General features: G+C 44.9%; 5 protein-coding genes across 5 annotated transcripts; 2 read left to right on the top strand and 3 right to left on the bottom strand.

Moving 5' to 3' along the window:
- Positions 1-495: 495 nt before the first annotated feature.
- BDW43DRAFT_148324 (mannitol dehydrogenase family protein) lies at positions 496-2,584 on the bottom strand. The gene has a single exon (XM_032038408.1). It carries the CDS (start codon positions 2,126-2,128, stop codon positions 620-622), a length of 1,509 nt encoding a protein of 502 aa, XP_031897609.1. The 5' UTR covers positions 2,129-2,584; the 3' UTR covers positions 496-619.
- A 1,226-nt stretch (positions 2,585-3,810) lies between these two features.
- BDW43DRAFT_302103 (major facilitator superfamily domain-containing protein) lies at positions 3,811-5,464 on the top strand (the record flags this gene model as incomplete). The annotated part of the gene is made up of 5 exons (XM_032045184.1): positions 3,811-3,936; positions 4,054-4,405; positions 4,579-4,900; positions 4,936-5,291; positions 5,322-5,464. The coding sequence occupies 5 exons, from the start codon at positions 3,811-3,813 to the stop codon at positions 5,462-5,464; spliced, it is 1,299 nt and encodes a 432-aa protein (XP_031897610.1).
- Positions 5,465-6,401: 937 nt separating this feature from the next.
- BDW43DRAFT_313585 (uncharacterized protein) lies at positions 6,402-7,287 on the bottom strand (the record flags this gene model as incomplete). The annotated part of the gene is made up of 4 exons (XM_032047641.1): positions 6,402-6,530; positions 6,589-7,050; positions 7,128-7,169; positions 7,234-7,287. The coding sequence occupies 4 exons, from the start codon at positions 7,285-7,287 to the stop codon at positions 6,402-6,404; spliced, it is 687 nt and encodes a 228-aa protein (XP_031897611.1).
- Positions 7,288-8,613: 1,326 nt separating this feature from the next.
- Positions 8,614-9,924, bottom strand: BDW43DRAFT_321022 (glycosyl hydrolase family 62-domain-containing protein). The gene has a single exon (XM_032049233.1). It carries the CDS (start codon positions 9,823-9,825, stop codon positions 8,839-8,841), a length of 987 nt encoding a protein of 328 aa, XP_031897612.1. The 5' UTR covers positions 9,826-9,924; the 3' UTR covers positions 8,614-8,838.
- Positions 9,925-13,108: 3,184 nt separating this feature from the next.
- BDW43DRAFT_302106 (glycoside hydrolase family 12 protein) lies at positions 13,109-13,992 on the top strand (the record flags this gene model as incomplete). Its single annotated transcript, XM_032045185.1, has 3 exons — positions 13,109-13,518; positions 13,620-13,852; positions 13,913-13,992. The coding sequence occupies 3 exons, from the start codon at positions 13,109-13,111 to the stop codon at positions 13,990-13,992; spliced, it is 723 nt and encodes a 240-aa protein (XP_031897613.1).
- Between the last annotated feature and the right edge of the window lie 4,663 nt (positions 13,993-18,655).

Consider the following 18,655-nt stretch of genomic DNA (forward strand, 5'->3'; position numbering starts at 1 on the left):
GGATCGACTTTGATCGGGAACCCATATCAATTCCGGGAAAGAATCTCGTATAGCCGCACCCAGTACCCAGTAATGTTTTAGTCGAAATCATGAAAACTCTTTATAATTTTAAATCTTTACATTTCATATCTAATGTATAATTAATCTATATATAGAGCATTATCAGTAAAAACCTTGAATTCAGTATTACTCGTGCTATTAAAATGGAATGGAAATCTACTGTACATATCAGGCCGCAAACGGTCAGCGTGTTTGTTTGTTTGTAACGGATTTGGTGGAAATATTTGTATCATGTGTTTGACTGGTTTGCATTTCCATGGAAAATTCCAGCTCTCATGAATTCCATTGTCAGGACAATACACCGAATGCATACCGAGGTTCACCGAGGCCCACCTGGCGGCCTGAATGTTAGGGCGTACAAACAAATAGAATTAAGTAATTTTGTCTATCATCTATCTCTATGTCGTGCTTTTCCTAAAAAATCACTCCAACATGACGCATGCCAAAATAAAGATAAAAACAAAATGAAAAAATAACAAATAATGAAATAAAACGTACACATCGCTAAAAGACCTAGAAATACCTTTTATACCAAGCCAACCGCTCCTAGCCGTGGCAATTAATCAACATACTTGGGAAGGGTCTTCAGAATACCATCCTGAGCAATTTCTTCCATAGCCGTGGTGATCGTCTGAATGAACCTCTTGTCGCCGCGCAAGTCGTCACCGAACAGACTCTTGATGCTGAGCAGCTCGGCCGGGTTGGTGCCTCCCGCGCGAGCCTTAGCCTGGAGTTCCTCGCGCATGGGGTCGTCAACCACGAACGACTCGCCACTGTCGTCGACGCCGCTAACGTAACGGAACCAGGCGGCAGCGACGAAGCACAGGCGGCGGAACGGGCCAGTAACCCAGATTGCCTCGGCGATGGAGGGCATGATGAACTGGGGGATCTTGCCCGAAGCGTTGAGACAGATACGGGGCAGCTGGTCCATGATGGTCGGGTTGGAGAAGCGCTCCATGAGCGTGTTGCAGTACTCGTCGATGTTGACGCCCGGGATTTCGGGCAAGAGCGGCTTCACCTCGTCCTGCATCATCTGCCACACGAACTTGCTGAACACGGGGTTCTCCATGACCTCGTGGACGTACTTGAAACCCGCTAACTGGCCTGGGTAACCCAGGGCCGAGTGGCTGCCGTTAAGCAGACGGAGCTTGTGTTTCTCGAACTGCTCGACGGCGTGGACGTCCTTGACGACCTGGACGCCGACCTTCTCAAATGGTGGGCGGCCGTCGGAGAACTGGTCCTCGATCACCCATTGCATGAAGGGTTCTGTGACGACGGGCCATGAGTCCTCGATGCCGAAGTTCTCTGCGAGAACCGTTTTGTCGGCGGCGGAGGTCTGGGGTGTGATACGGTCGACCATGGCGTTGGGGAAGGCGCCTTGCTCGGCGATCCACTTGGCGATCTCGGGGTTGCGTAGACGCGCGAACGACTCGAGCATGTGGCGGGTGATGGAGCCGTTCTTCTGCATGTTGTCGCACGACATGACGGTGAAGGGCTTGAGGCCTTGCTGGTGGCGGCGTGCCAGGGCGGCGTAGAGGAAGCCGAAAGTGGTACGAGGGGCCTTCTCGTTGGCTGGGTCGAGGTCGAACTGGATGTCGGGGTGCTCGCTTTGCAGCTCGTGGGTGTTCTCGTTGTAGTAGTAGCCGCTCTCGGTGATGGTGAGCGACACAATGTGCGTATCAGGGTGGGCCATCTTGGCAATGACGGCCTCGCGATTATCGGGCGCAAAGAGATAGGAGTTGATGCTGCCAACCACGTGAGCAAAGCTGCCCTTGGCCGAACGCTCAATGACTGTGTAGAGGTGGTCCTGTGATCCCAGGGCGTCGCGCATGGCGGCGTCAAAGGGTTGCAAACCGACACCGCAGATCGCGTAGTCAGTAACACCATTCTTCTGCATCAACTGGTCGACATAGACAGCCAGGTGAGCTCTGTGGAAGCCGCCCACGCCGACGTGGACGATTCCCTCCTTGACGGCGCCACCGCGCTGGTAGGTTGGAATCTTGACCTGGGCCTCTCCTGCCGCCGAAATCTGGGACAGGTTTTTGTTATTGAGCTTGAGCGGAGGCATTGTGTTGTGATGAGAGGAACTGAATGAATGGCTAGGGCAAGTTGGGAAGAGGTGAAGGGTTTTTTTCAACAGGCTGAAGTGTCAGGGTCACCGCCAGTTTTGACCGCTGGTCACTGGACAAAGAGCAGGGAAGAGGATTACATCACGCAGTGGGGTTAACAAGGACTGTTATTAATATATTATTATCTGGGTCCTTGTGGGGGGTTGGTGGCAATGGGACCTTTTCCTTGACAGTGCCTTTCGCTTAATGTCCGCTTCCGGGCATCAGAAACCCAGATATCTTCCATACACATTAAGAAATTTACGCGGGGTGGGTAGGGCCTTGTTGCCTCAGGTGGCGAACCACAATTGGGCTTATGACTAATCCATGGTTCGAGTGACTCTGGAAAAAGCTTAATGTGCGTATCAAAACACAATATGGGGTCTCATCTACGGCTCACGGTGCCCCGATTCCCCATCACCAATCCGAAATTAGAAATAAAAACAAAATTCTACGCCTGAGAAATTCAGGGGTATATATTTCTCGAATAAAACAAATACCGTCGAAAAAGGTTGAGTTGTCCTCACCGCTGTTCGCCCGATTTCTGATCTATCTCGGCATTCCCAACAGCTGATCACCTGTTTAAAATGGGCAGAGTCTAGACTACTCTGTACCTGCCTTAGGCCTACCGACTCCGAGTTTTATTTTTTGTTATTGTTCATTTTCCTATTCCGGAGTTCTACCCGACTTCTACCCCCACGCCTGAGCTAGAAGCCGACAACTTCTTTCCCGCTTCTCCGCTGGATTCTCAATTTAAATGCGGGTTGAGGCTGGGGGGACCCTGGACAGTTCAGGAAGTCAGGCAGAAAACAAGAATGCGAGTACATAAAAAACCACAATGTATGATGTGTGGTTCAGATACTTTGATTCTTTTTGGTGTCCGAGATCGGTTCCTGTGTCACATTAACCATGCATAAGGTTTTTATGTAACTTAACTTTACATTAGTTATGAAGATTAGGGCCGCAAGGGCATGCATGATACACAATAATCTTAAAAAGTGTGAAAAAACAGGATCTGTCAAAAGTACCTCCCAATTTGCTAATCTAACTTCCCGTTCGGCCCGATTGACACAGAGGACCTAATATAGTAGGCGGTTTGACATTTACAACAGCAGTATTCTAGTCCCAACAGTTAACTCTATCTGCCCTGACTCTAAGTCTTGATCTTATAAGGATTACAATCACCCGTCCAGTGTCAGTTTCTTGCCACTTTGCCACCCACATTCCGGGACCCTTAGATGAAGATGCAGGTGCCTGAATATTCTATATTTAATTTATCAAAAAAGTATACTTTAATAGAGTGCCTAAATTATACCTACGGGAGACTAATTTAGAATTAACGATATATTTATCTTGGTCCCATACTTTTTTCAAGGATAATTGGGCTGGTAGTAAAATTTACATACGTGATAAAATTGACGAACATAGTAGTAAAGAAGATTATAAGGCGGTCTCTTCGAATATTCAAACAGTATAACTATCATTCGCTAATTCTTAGTAGGGAAGGTTTACGTTCTCTTAACACCAATTCGGAGGAACGCTAAATACTAGCCTACCACATCCTCTATCCTTTACTCTTCTTGTCCGTATAGCGACCTGCCTTCGGCTGTTGAATGTTGCAAGTTCAAGGCAAGGGCACGGGATGTTTTCAAATCTAAGCGATCTGAGGGCAACAAGTCCACCTACCATAGCAACATCGCAAGATAAGGCGAGTGTCCATTGCATGAGGGAAAAGAAACAAACAAGCCGAATACAGAACGATCTCCTTGTCAAACAGAGCAATACATAGATGGCTTGCTGCCGCATATGGTTGTGCTTTGCCTAGTCATGGCCATGATCTCTCATTTCCCTGGGCACGACTATTGTCCCAACCGTTATTCCTCAGATCACCGACGAGTTTAGCTCCAGTGCTGACGTTGGGTGGTATGGGGCTGCATTCATTTTCGTCAGTTCTGTAACTCAAGCACCATGGGGTTTTCAATGTCAAATGGACCTACCTCCGCAGCCTGCTCACATTCGGGCTAGGATCCCTGCTTTGTGCCCTCTCCCACAACTCCCTTACACTTATCTGGGCAGGGGCATTGCAGGATTCGGCGGATCAGGTATTGGATTGGGGATCTATACTATTATCGGGGTCTGCGTCCCACCAAGGAGACGTCCCAAGTTGATTGGTGTAGCGGGTTTGGCATTCTTACTCGCCAGCTTTGCCAGTCCCGTGATTGGTGGGGAGTTTAATAGTAACGTATCTTGGAGATGATGCTTCTGGATCAACATATTCATTGGGGAAGTTACATTTGCCGTCATCCTCTGATTTTTTCGGTCACCCTCTGTACTTGCGAACATGAAAACGTCGGGGAAAGAGATAATCTTCAAGCCTGACGTACTAGGCATCATTACATTACATTGACAGGTGCATTACTTTGTTTTCGTCTCGGTCTTGAATGGGGCGTCAGCAAGTCCTGGAATAACAAGGATGTCACTGGGTGTCTGGTTGGGTTTCCTGTTCTCATGGGGCTATTCATTGCGAATGAGTTCTTCTGGGATGGCCGGGCGATGATTCCCCATCGATTGCTTTTTTTGGAAAAAAAAAAAGGGGTAGCTCTTAGTTTCGTTTTTGTTTTCCTTGTGGTGGGCGCATTCTTCATGCTTCTGTTTTACATGCCCATCTACTTCCAGACAGTAAAGGGTAACTCAGATGAGAACTCGGGGATACGAACCCTGCCGTTGGTCATGTCAGCTGGCATTATGGCAGTAATTGGAGCCATAGGACTCGGATTACTGGCTACCCAACACCATTTCTGTTGGTTGGTGGAAGGATCATCAGTGTAGGAGTCGGGTTGCTATACACGCTGGATCTTCCAACGCAGCCGAGACTCCGGATTCCGTACCAGATTTTGGCTGAGTTCGAGACTGGGGCTTCTCTCCAGGTACCCATCATTATGAACCAAGCTAATGTAGACATATCAGACATTTCGACAATGACGTCCGCGGCCATATTTTTTATATGCCTAGGGGCCTCAATTTTTATGCAAGCAGGGCAGACCAGGTTTCTCGACAAAGTCAAGCGGGGCTTGGATATGATGTCTGTTGCCAACGTGAGCTCAAGCCAGTTACTCACAGGATGTCTTTTGACTAGCTAAGATATCGATTCAGGGTCATGTACAGGTTTTCGCACTGCTTACCTTGTGGGTTTGAAAGATGTATTTGTGCTGGTAGCAGTACTCTCGGGCCTGGCCACTTTCCTTGCACTCTTTGTGGGTCGATACAAGCTGTATACTGTACGACTGCGGCTGTAAATAGTCAAATCATTTTAATTATAGACTGGTCCATTCAAAATGTTGCTGGCTATAACAATGGGAACATGGTATCAAAAATTTACTCTTACTGTGTGTGCTCCAAGTGCCTCGTGGACTCACTGCCTTGGTAATTTATGGAACGCAGCCAGCGTGTGTTTAAAGTTATTCTCTGTTGGCAAATTTTCTCCAAAACCCAGGGGTGCAACGTAATATCTCGTATAAACTAGCCTTTAAGAAAATAATTTTTGAAAGTCAATTGAGTTCGTTCAATCATAGTTGAAATTGTAGTTTATTTTTACCGGTTCAATAATTATAGTATAATATAAAATAAATGAACTCTAAATACCATGTTACGTTAGTATTTATAAAGAAATGGGGCATTAGCTGAGTTGTCTGAATCATATACTAAAAAGGTTATTTTACACTAGCTATCGCAAATACAAGTACTGCTGTATACCTTAAAGATATATATCATACGATTCTTCGAGCTGCTTGACATCCTATTCGTACCAGGAAGTCTACAAGGCATAGTCCAAAAGTCCAGCCAATGACGACTGCAGGCATCAAGTTAAACCGCAGGTGTTGTCCATTGGACCTCTCCGGATTAAAGGATATCTTTTCTGTTGCTCTAGAACAAAATTGACAAAAGGCCTGCAGGGAGAGTATGAACAAATTCCCTTCTATAGACGGTTCTTATGTCGTACGTATCGAGGTGGATCAGGCAATTTCTTCGAATCTTCAAGAAAAGCCATGACCTCTCTATCACAGCGAACTCACGCCTTTCAACACCACAAGCATACATATAATGCCTTAGAAGCGTGAAAGAATGTACTGCAAGCTCACACCAATCGATCCTTCAAAGTTACTAAACAGAGCCATCCCTAGATCACAAGTCTCTTCCAGGAAAAGGAGTTTTGCACTTATAGCCTCGAAACTGCTAAATCTGTTGAGTTTCACTGTGATATTTGTAGACCACACGGGCTAGAGCATAATCACCAGATTTGTTAATAACAACGATCCGGCGTGTGTGGTAGCGATCCCCGCGGATCATCTCAAAACCCCATACCTGATATATCCGTTGTCAACAATGATTTTAAAGCTTTAAAATCTCTCTCTTAACTTACCTGCTCCATGGTCCATCCTCGTTCTTCACTGCGCGAGACGGTATGCAACCATCCTCCCCGAGTACTTCCTATATACTCTTGAGGTGTCTCCTCCACCACAAAGCCTTCCTCGCGCTCACCCTTGGAAGAAACTGCCCCTCTCAAAAATTCATACACCTTTCCATTTACGTCCGTTGTCTCCATGTCAAGCGCAGGTCGAACATGGCCATCCCGATCTTCTATTCCTCCAATAAGCCGACTACGAAGGCTACACGGCCCGAAAACATAATCATGGTGGACGTAAGGACTCCAGTCGAGTGTCCTCTTCTCAGTTGTACCGGTAAATCCCCCGGTTACCGTATGTACAACGTCAAGGTGTAATGCCAGCGGTGAGCCATCCGCTGCGGTGCTGGCGTATTCGGTGATTGTGGAGGTGATCCTGATGTGTCGAAACGCTCGGCGGATGGCCCAGTTTAGACATTGCTGTGAATCCTCTCATGTAAGCTCTCGTGCCACTCAGCTTTTGCACCATACGACAGTTGGTAAAGGGATAGTCATACAAGTTTCATCAAGGATTCGATGCCATTTGATAGAGCTTTTTCCTATAATGCTCGTCTATTCAGCCCAACACTATAAGGCTTTCACAGAAAAGCAACGAAGACGGACCATCACCCAAGTTCCTGTGAAGTTTAATATCGGAAGAGGTTTCAAGAAAGCCATGATCGATGGGTAAGGAGTCTATCGACACGAAGAGGCTTGATGCTGTGCTGGTATTCAACCAGAGATCAACTTGGATAAGCATACCATTATTGGTAAGCAGAATAAGTTGTAAGAGCCGACACTTGATAGAAATTATTCAACAAAAGGGGGCCTGCATGTCGATCTTCTGCAACCGCTATACTATATTTATCAATTTTCTGCAAGGGGTCACAAGGACACATACTGTCGGTGATAGAGAATCATCCGAGACACCAAATCATAATGCTACGGGACTCGAGTCTCGAAGCATTGAACTATTGCATACTCGCTGTGATGCGATATGTTCATTTCTGGATTCCGAGTGTTGCTGGTTCGTTAAAGGGACAACTCAACCTTAAGACATGTCATTCACCTTTCTTGGCAAAACTATGCGGGTATTCATAATTTTAGAACAGCACTAGCTCTTCATGTACTGCTCAATACTTCGGTCAGATAGCTCAATTTAAAGAAGTCAAACAGGCACCGACAATAATTGTGGCATGAAGAAAAGTGACTTCGCATAACGCGGTCGGCCCTTCTGGTAGAGAGAAAACATGTCCATCTTACTCAATGAGCAGCACTTTATAGTTTTTCTTTACGCCTGGCTCAGCGATGACTTAGATCGCTTTAACACTGTCAGATAATAGAGAAATATTGTTCCGTATCAAGAAAATGACAGAAATCTACAGACTAGTGTGGGGTCCAGTACAAACCCAACTTCTCGAATCAAATACCTCTAGATTTGGGAGAAGCAGCTTCTACCTGCGTGTTAACATCGCTACTTGTGGGTACTACTGCCAGTATAATTATCCGAGTGTGCTGTATGTAGGAATCCACCAGATTTTCGACTTGGTGCACGTCTTGAAGCAAAAGCAGGGTCATCTGCTTTCGCTCCATCCCTACGCATCCCCATTAGCTTTGTCGCTTGATCAATTATGTCTGGTAGCTCCCCGAAGTTGTTAGGACGACAATGATAAGCACTCAAGCAGGCTTTCTCCTCATCTCTAGATGGGTGAGGTGTTATGGAACTTCAAATGCATATGGGGTAGAGTATGGGTATAAATTCTTGATGTGGAATAATATTCTAGGCTCATTTTATCCGTTCATTTGCCTGCTAATGCTTGCAAGGAGCTACATGCATTGTTTTCGAGATCCCGGACGTTTTCACGGCGGGAGTCTCGGTATCGAAGGTGTGTCTCGATATCATTCTCCCTTATTAAGACTGCCAACACATTATTGTAGCTACACCAGAGTTGATAAAAAAAGCCAATATAAAAAAATCATGACAGAAAAGCCAGCATCTCGGTGGGAAAGGTGAACCTCGGGTGACCACAGCATACTTTCCCTAGAACTTCCTACAATAGCCTCGGGCGTTTTTGCAGGCCAGTGGCGGCGGCACCACTCCCCAAATTAGGGCTCGCCCATCGGACGAATGACACAGGCGGTACCGTCTGTCTGACACTCAACGAGGGCAATATCGTCTCCACAGCTCCCTTTTATACCCCCTACCTCCTCCCCTAATACTAAAATCCCTTACTTCTTCAGAGTGAGCACACCCGGCCTCCACGGCAGGGTATTATAGTTACCCCCGGCATTCGGGTTTCGTCCTTGGTAGAGGAATTGCAGGTTGCATGGATCGATGGTCATTGTTTGGTCAGGGTTGGTGCGAACCAAATCGCCGTGACTGATATCGTTGGTCCAGGTTGCACCACTGTTGGCTTTTCCAGCGAAGGGCTTGCTCTCGCTTGCTGCCTGCGGCGTCCACGATCCGCCGAGACTGCTGGCGGTAAATGAACGGAAATACCGCCCTTGTGTTCCAATTGCCTCGACGATCATCAGGTACTTGTTTTGGCCTTTGACAGTGTACACTTGGACTGCCTCGAAAAGGTTGTTCTGAGTGTCACTCAGGACCACCTCTGACGCTGTTCCGAAGTTTCCAGGGAAATTATTGATGGGCATGCTCGAACGATAGATCTTGCCATTGTCTCCTGCAAAGAAAAGGTACATATGAGTAGCGTCACCGATAAGGGTCTGATCAATGGCGCCAGTACTGGAGCCGGTTATTTTGCCAGAAAAGAGGGCTTTCTCAGATGACCATCCATTGGCATTGGTAGGGTCCCTTGATGTTCGGTACGTAAAGGTGCTCGAGCCCCATTGATATGCCAGGACCCAGATACTCTTTGGCTGGAAGTAGAGCAAAGTGGGCGCAACGGCTGTAAAGCCTATTGCGTTTTGACTTGCAGATGCCATGCCAGACCAATCTGAAAAGGTGCCGAAGTTCATCGCGCCGTAGTTCCCATTCTTGTCGGTGGTCGATGCATAGACGACGTGTTTGTTGTTGAAGACCACATTGGTGAAGTCCTTGACTGCCGTCCATCCGGACTTGGGATTCGCTAGAGCGCTAGTTGATGTCCAGCTATAAGTCGACGGAAGTGCGCAGTCGGCGACGACAGCTGGCGCTGATGCGAGCAAAAATATGCCGGATGACACCAGGCCAGCTTTAGACTTGAAGAACCTCATTGTCGTTAAGATTCTAATTAGTGATGGTTTGGATGATTGGAGACTTGAAGCAAAAAGCAGAACCACTTGGGCAGGAGCCGATCTTTTTTAAACAATCCAAGTACGGCTTATAGATTAAATTTTCAGACCCGAGAAAATGAATTGAACCTATCCCTTCTCTTCGCAAGTAAACTCCACAATGCTCTAGTTAGAAAGAAATAACGCATGATATGTTTCTTTGATTTGCTGCCCTCTCAGAGCGGTGTTCCGGGAGGGCAGGCAGGGTAACCCACATTAGCCAGAAACAACCGTCCGTCGGACTATTGCCTTTCTAGAAATAGGTACCGACATGAACCCCGCATCAATTTAACCATTCCAACCCTGTCTTCAGACTACAGTATCATCTTGTGGAATATGGCGTTGTGGGAACTGCCTCCAGAGATTGGGCAAATGCATCGAAGGAATTAGGAATCTAGACTTGGGTCTTGATGGTGACGCTAAACGGACTGATTTTGTTCTGATACATTATCAATACTAGGCTGTTTCACTGTATAACACACTAGTCTCGAGACACTTTCTGCTTGGTGGCTATTATCTCGGTACGGGTTGCGCCTTGCTGAAATGATTCAACTCGGATGTACCTCGGGGATTTGGTGGGGGAAGTAGAAAAATAGTTTGAGCATATTTGAAACCGAGGCAAACCCTCCTAAGCTAGATAATTTGGACGACCTTCAAGGTACAGGTGATCGCCGTCGTCTCCACATATCAGACCCTCTCTTCCTTTCCACTGACCACATTATTCTCCTCTTAAACGCAAGCTAAGATTAGTGGGGCCTTTCATCGTTACATGTTGGGGCTAGAACCTGCATAAGCCTACCTGAAAGGAGCTTGACGGTTTGATGGTATGCAGCCCAAACCCTGCTATACAAATATTTAGGCTAAAACAATAATCGATTATTATTTCCCCTGGGCTATTTACTAGAACCTTGGATAAATAGCAATATCCGTTCCTCATCGGCGAAAGAGGTGGATTAAACAATATCTATCCGTTTTCCTTCAGGGAAGGTACTACAAACCCTTGTTTAGGGCACCCACCTACTGAACGCGGACGCGAGCGGCAGAATCAGTGTCGTAATAATCAATGGACAAAGACAACTACTCAAGTATTTGAAGACTAAGGACGGTACTGAATACTCACCTTGTCCCACTAAGCACTGGTGTTGATATAGTAGGAACTATAGAAAGCCCGATATATATGTATCTCTATATACTAGAGTTTCTAGGTACTAGCGAATACCCGAAAGACTCTCTACGTGATATGGTATATAGATAGGTATATGGATTGGACTACGGTATATAGTAAATAGTGTATACCAAGGTATATAGAATGGTATAAGACCAATAGATATATGGGAATATTTCTTTATATAATTAGTTCAGTCCTTCGGAATTAATTGTAATTGTTACTCCCGAGATACCTCTAATACTAATAGTCTAGAATTAACTCATTTGTACTCTTTTAACTACTGAGTACATATACTTGATAGGCTTGGCCCTTTGAACTTGAGCTATTTACAGATTAGTTACTGTACTATCGTTCAGACCTCCGTGCATGGACAAATCGGCCCCGAATGGCCACCGGTGAGGAATATCGTATCACCCAATGGTTAGAAGGTCAATTGGGATCCTTGGTCCTTTCAGTATTCCGCTCTTCGACTTGCTTCCTGCACGGGTCCCAATAAGGAATCGTCCGAAGATTTTTCCAGCTCAAGCGGGATGTCGTTATTTAATATTAGCTAAAGCAATTATGCCCCTTTAAAATTAAAAATTGAGATGTTGATACAGAACAATATTGGCTCTGCCCTCTTTGTTCTACTGACAGTCACAATGTTTTTACATTTCTTGGATCTAGAATCCCGGATTCAAATTCAAGTTTCTAGTGTATAAAACAATGCCCATATATCTACAGACCGAAAGCACTCTCCAAAGCCTCACTAAAGCACAGTAAATCACAATCACAATCAGGATTTGCCTATAGTAGGCTACCATAATAACCTTCTCTATGTCTAACATACATAGCCAAGCCCTAACAACCGGCACCCCTATATCTCAGCTATGCACCAACAGCTTCTGCATGAGGATGAAATCCCGGTCATCATGTCATGCCATATCCATGTCCTGAGCAGATAGTTGTATCGTTACTCGGATTTCGGCTTCGTCTTCGGATATAATCCTCCAGTCTGCGGTCTTACATCGATCTCCGAATTTCTCTGCATTTTCCTGTCCATTAGGGCTTTCTGTCCTAGCATATCCCGGACTTGACCATGTTTGAGGTATAGATATGTCTTTGTATTGTATTGGTATCAGGGACATACTTCTATATATATTGGTATAATCTATAAGATAAGTAGTACAATAGAAAGTCATAATACGCTCATATTTTTGACTCGTGGTTACATCTCATATCTTCGTAGATATGTCAGAAAATCTTGGGAATGATACTTGAATGCCCTGGTAGCTTGCGAAGGTATCTCATGTTCTAGTATGATAGACTATAGCCGGTATAACACCAGAAATTACCAAAGGCCTAATAAAACATGTATGTGGGGACAATATAGAAGGAAGTCAGGACATGGATATGGCATGACACGATGACCGGTATTTCATCCTTATGCAGAAGCCGTTGGTGCATAGCCGAGATGTAGGGGTGCCGTTGTTAGGGCTCAGCTATGCACGTTAGACATAGAGGAGGTTATTATAGTAGCCTACTATAGGCAAATCCTGATTGTGGTTGTGATTTACTGTACTTTAGTGAGGCTTTGGAAAGTGCTTTCAGTTTGTAGATATATGGGCATTGTTTTACATACTAGAAACTTGAATTTGAATCCGGGATTCTAGATCCAAGAAATGTAACATGTGCCCAACTATCGTTAAAGAGAAGTGAAAATCAGCCGGTATCTCGGGCCTGTAAACCGTGTTCGAATCGTGCATCAACTGCAGATCCCGACAGATATCACTGATACTCGATATTTCCGCGAATTAGTTACAAAGGGAGACGATGACTCATCAGACACGGGAAACATGTCGATCATACTACCAATGTTGAGCGTTATTTACTCCTGTATGTGATACATCCGTGGGGGCTATAAAAACTTGCAAGGCCTCGGTGATGACACCAGCCTGCCTATTCTGTCTCTTTTAAACAGCGCTGTCCGCTGCTCCCAGGCCTTTATTATCCATCAGTCCCAACATTATTACTCAGATATCAAATTTACCCATTTTACCCACTCCTTATATTTTCATCATGAAGCTCTCTTTAGTACTTGCCACTCTTGTGGCTACAGCATATAGTCAAAAGCAGCTATGCTCACAATACGACAGTGTCTCGAGCCCCCCATACACAGTGAACAACAACCTCTGGGGAAAAGACCAGGGAACCGGCTCCCAGTGCGTCTACGTCGACAGCATCTCCAGCTCGGGTGCTGCGTGGCACACTACCTGGACCTGGAACGGCGGCGAGGGCAAGGTGAAAAGCTATTCCAACTCCGGAGTCAACCTGGAGAAGAAGCTCGTGAGAGATGTCCGCAGTATCCGCACCGACGTGAAATGGGAACAGGACAACACTAATGTCAACGCCGATGTCGCGTATGACCTGTTTACTGCTGCGGACAAGAACCATGCCACGTCAAGCGGCGATTACGAACTGATGATTTGGTACGTATCAACCGATCACCCCCGAAGTGATCTATTCTACCTTACCTGTGAAATAAGAAGAGTTCAATAGACTAACTCAACCGGAATTTGCCACTTTCAAGGCTCGCACGCTATGGTACTATCCAGCCCATCGGTTCTAAGATCGATACGGCCACAATCGAAGGCCATACTTGGGAATTGTGGTACGGCACTAGCATCCAGGCTGGCGCCGAGCAGAAGACGTACAGCTTCGTCTCGGCAACCCCGATAAACTCCTTCAGCGGAGACATTAAGCCGTTTTTCGACTACCTTACAGCTAAGCACAAGTTCCCTGCTTCTACCCAGTACTTAACCAGTAAGGACCCACAATTTTAACCCGCGTACAACCGAAGCCACTAATAAGGGCAATGTATAGATCTGCAGTTCGGAACTGAGCCGTTCACCGGTGGCCCGGCAACTTTCACTGTCTCCAAATGGACTGCCAGTCCCAACTAAGAATATGGAGACCTCTTGACCCCATTCCCTATGGGGCAGGAAGCCCGTGGTGCCGTGGGCATGATCAGCCTACTCCCACTGTCTACACAGCTCTTCGATTTGTTTCGAAACTTAGGGGCCTGTGGTTGATTTTCCCGTATGAGTTGGGCTCTAGCTCCAAGAACATACCCACTGTTGTTACATCTGTCAGGAGAAGGCTTAGATAGTTAGTAACCACGTCCATTCGTTTTATTTACTCTTGCTGTATTTAATTTGGCTAGCAATCCCTTGCCAAGCCGGTCACTGTCTTCACTTGGCGCTCGCCAATTGCTCTGGTCCGCTTCCCTGAGCAATTTTATTCGCGATCCCCTCTTGATATCCATACTGATTTACATGTATACCACATTCCGATGTGAGGCTGCGGGGGTCCCGCATGGAAGATCACGTGTAAGGCAAATTATTAAGGGGCATCTCAGCCTTGCTTGTATCTTAGCCTGGGGAGTTTAGTATGTCACTTCTATCACGTGTCTTGATCCTGTCAAGGTGAGGACTATTATTGCATAGAGGTTAGGCTTTCTATCAACGCGGAAACACTATTAGGCTGACGATCTGTACGAATCGATAAGAATCTAACATATTCAACAGTTTGGATGCTACTTCCTCTAGATTCAGACCTTACATCTTGGTATTCAAGCCGAATGGATGTAGGAGTGAAGATTGATGCATTATGCTAGAGGCTGGGCTACTTGGCGACTCAATTGCCAGAAGAAGGTCTAAGCGCGACCCTCTTAGTGCTAAGGCTAAATGACCAGTTCAATATGCTTTGTACATGTGTCTAGCCGGCTCGAGGCTTTAATATCCTTCGGATCGCGGTTATAAATTTCTTGGTCAGCACCAGAAGGGATGCTAGACTTTCTTAGCTTCAAGCGGGGGTTATTACAGGATGGGATAGACATTTGAGATATGCACTATGGGTTAGCTCTTACAATCGGTAGAAATGCCTCATCCAATAATAAAGCCGATACATACGACCACAGGGTGTGGAGAACAGGGCTTCCCGTCCGCTCAGCCGTACTTAAGCCACACGCCGGCCGGTTAGTAGTTGGGTGGGTGACCACCAGCGAATCCCGGCTGTTGTATGTTTTGAAAGTTTTTGATATATTTTTGCATAATACCACAGTCTTCAGTCAATATTCTTATATATTCTAATTAGACCTTGACAATATAATTGCAGCCCAGAGAGCCGCAGGTGGCAGGAGCAGAGAACTGGGTTTCCATTGAACGATCTACTACCATACACAGAGGTTGATCACTGGTTTCTGAAGCTATTGGGATGCGGTAAGGATTTTACCGCAGCGGGTAGCACATGATGGCACGTGCTACTACAATTCCGCCATTTAGTTTGCATAATTTGGTTGCGGGCCAACCCAACCATGGTTCACCCCTCCATACAAAAATATATATATCTTGCAACATGAACGGGATCATATTGATTTGAATATATCATATGCAAAATAAATGGTAAAATATCATAAAAATATGCAAAAAAATCAGAAAAATTGCCTAATATTTTGTATAACACTCTTTTGCCTCTAAAACTGCCCTAACACGGTCTTTTCTACTCTTTGTTAACGCACTTTGAATATCTTGACTGATTAATGTCCATGATTGCTCTAAAGCCTTCTATAAAACCTCCATCTTCTTATCATTCGATCCCTTGCAGTTTTCAATGTCCGGGTTCAAGTTGTAGACGCCTTCTTTAAGTGGAAACCACATGTATTCAATGGGATTCAGATCAGGCGAATATGGTGGCTATTCTATATAAGGAATTGCATTATCTTGTAACTAACTGGTAACCTTTTTGACTGAATAAATGGGAGCATTGTCGTGCATAAAAATAAGACCAGGTACCCAAATAGTAGGCAGTATTTCATCTAATAAGGCTATATAAGACTTTGCTGTATAGCCCTGCTTTTTGGCTTTAAAATCACGCTCCAAATATATAACTTATAAGATCACTGCGATTTTTGCCCCAAATAGCTGCCCAGACCATTACCCGAATAGCCTTACCCTTTTAATATGGCTGGATGTATTCTCTTTTCCACTTTTCTCTATGTAGATTAAGGCGAAACACATATTTATGGCACTGGCTGGATCCAAGTTCAACTGAGCACTTATCTAACCATATAATATTGTCCCAATCACTATCTGTATAATCCTTATATTTTAAAGCCCAATTATATTGTAGTCTTGCTACTTCCGGTGTTAATTTCGGGCGCTTTTGAACATGCCATTTGCTATATCCAGTCTCTTGAAATATATTATATAATGTGAAGCGACAAATTGCTAAATAAAGTGTATTTTGAATCTCTTGGTAGGTAATAAAGGGATTTTCTTTGATTATTTGAATCAGCAAGCGTTTATCTCTATCTGTATATTATTTTAGATGATCAGGATATGGTTGGGCTTCAAATCCTGTCTTAAAGATGCTCAGTTCAGTATAGTATAAATGGTTTGGAGGGGTCGATTCAAAAGCCTTGCAATTTCAGTGGGTTTTTTACCACCTTCATAAAGTCCCTGTATATAAGCTCGTTCGGTTGGATTTTGCTGTCGATTATGCTCAATATTAGCACTTAAAGGGCTCAAAGGGAATCTTCTAGGTGTCATGGTGGGTGTTTGAGAACATGAGGTTTTTTGACGCGTTGGTTGACGCGGCCGGATGCTTAGCTCGATTATTCAAACTTTTTACTAAGAACTATATATCAACCGCAGGCGCTATAAGATGCGCCTAAAAATTACTATTATCTTAGTCTTGCAGTTAAATTAGTAGAATTTTATAGAATACTAAGCAATAGTAAGAGAACTAGCTACTATATTATATTTATATTTATATAAGATTGTGGTTCCTAGTATGAGATAGGACCACCTTATATATATACCACCTAACAGGTTGACTACTTGAAAAGTAGTCAATTGCTGAGCTTTTAGCCTAGTGGTTAGGTGGCTGGCTAATGGAATCACAAGATAATAGCGGCCTAATCCAGAAAGCAGTCTTATATATTAGAATACTATGCAGTGCTAGCTCACGAGTCTATAGAGGTTATGATATTATATACTACTGGCTGGATATAAGCCACATACAGGCTCTAATTGTCAGGATGCTTAAAGAATCTTTTTTTCTAGCTGGGTGAGGAAGAGGGAAGTCCTATATATATCTTCGCATCCACAATTCAGGTACATACGACCACAGGGTGTGGAAAACAGGGCTTCCCGTCCGCTCAGCCGTACTTAAGCCACACGCCGGCTGGTTAGTAGTTGGGTGGGTGACCACCAGCGAATCCCAGCTGTTGTATGTTTTTGGTTTTGAAAGTTATGATATTATACTCTACTGGCTGGATATTAGCCATATACCGGCTCTAATTGTCGGGATGCTTAAAGAAGCTTTTTTCTAGCTGGGTGAGGAAGAGGGAAGTCCTATATATATCTTCTCATCCACGATCCAAGTACATACGACCACAGGGTGTGGAAAACAGGGCTTCCCGTCCGCTCAGCCGTACTTAAGCCACACGCCGGCCGGTTAGTAGTTGGGTGGGTGACCACCAGCGAATCCCGGCTGTTGTATGTTTTTGATATTTTTCAATATCAATTGAATATGCCTCTATTATGGTAATCGGTAAGCAACTTGCACATGTAAGTCAGTCATGCACCACTTGCGTTTTCAACGCGCCGTAATTTCTTAGGTGATCTAAATATTAGCCGTATTATTAGAACCACGCGACAAGTACAGCCGATTGTTAAAGGCGAGGCTCATGGCAAGCAAAATGGATGATAGATTTTACTATGGGAGAGTTACGTGCAGTTCAGAGGATTCTGGTGATTGTATGGGTAAACAGTTCAGTTTGATGCCTGAAATAAGCGCACCTGAAAGAGGTTCTTTAACGAAGATAGGATAACGTATGTCCTGAGCGAGCTGATCGCCCGGCCGAGCACCCGGCCGCCTTTTAAAAATGAAATTATTCCAAACAACATCAATTTACATTTCTATAAAAAATAAGTACTTCTCTCGATCCAGGCAGTTCATAATTTTACAGCCCTGAGTATTACAGCCAGAACACCTGGGAGGGGCACGCTTAGGAACAGATTCAGCGCCTAAGAGACTTTATCTGCCGGCATAGCCTTAATCTTCATATTTTCTTATTTCTATAAGAGCCCTGGTGTTACGCCCGGGGCTTCGTCCAAGAGCTCCGCAACCAGTTAGCTAACTTACGTAGCGAGGGTCGACCTAAGGGTCAGAATCTACTGAAACTTGATAACGAAGTGTAAAGGATCTGCATATATAGGGTAGAGCGCCTGCCAATATGGTGGGAATCACTAATACCAAGCAGTAGAATTAATACAAAACTAACCCTTGCAAGACCCCTCCAGAATATATTGGGGGTTCGGTACTTTATCATCCATGAATAGGAGGTACATCTCAGGAGTCATGATATTATAGCAAGGGTTCCGACTCAGTCGCTTATAGTGCCAGAATCACCAAGCTCCCGGGAATTATCCTTTACATATTCTTTCTCGGTAGCCATTCGGGGGCTGATTTGGCCATGAACATGGATCAGGATACATTGTACGATCATCAGGCCGAATCGCTATTCGATCTGTAACAAAAATAAAATAGTAAATAGAGATT

Source organism: Aspergillus alliaceus (genome assembly GCF_009176365.1).
Source record: "Aspergillus alliaceus strain CBS 536.65 unplaced genomic scaffold BDW43scaffold_39, whole genome shotgun sequence".
Lineage (NCBI taxonomy): Eukaryota > Fungi > Ascomycota > Eurotiomycetes > Eurotiales > Aspergillaceae > Aspergillus > Aspergillus alliaceus.

Coding starts and splice junctions, on each gene's coding strand:
- BDW43DRAFT_148324 (XM_032038408.1), bottom strand. CDS start 2,128: ATGCCTCCGCTCAAGCTCAATAACAAAAACCTGTCCCAGATTTCGGCG.
- BDW43DRAFT_321022 (XM_032049233.1), bottom strand. CDS start 9,825: ATGAGGTTCTTCAAGTCTAAAGCTGGCCTGGTGTCATCCGGCATATTT.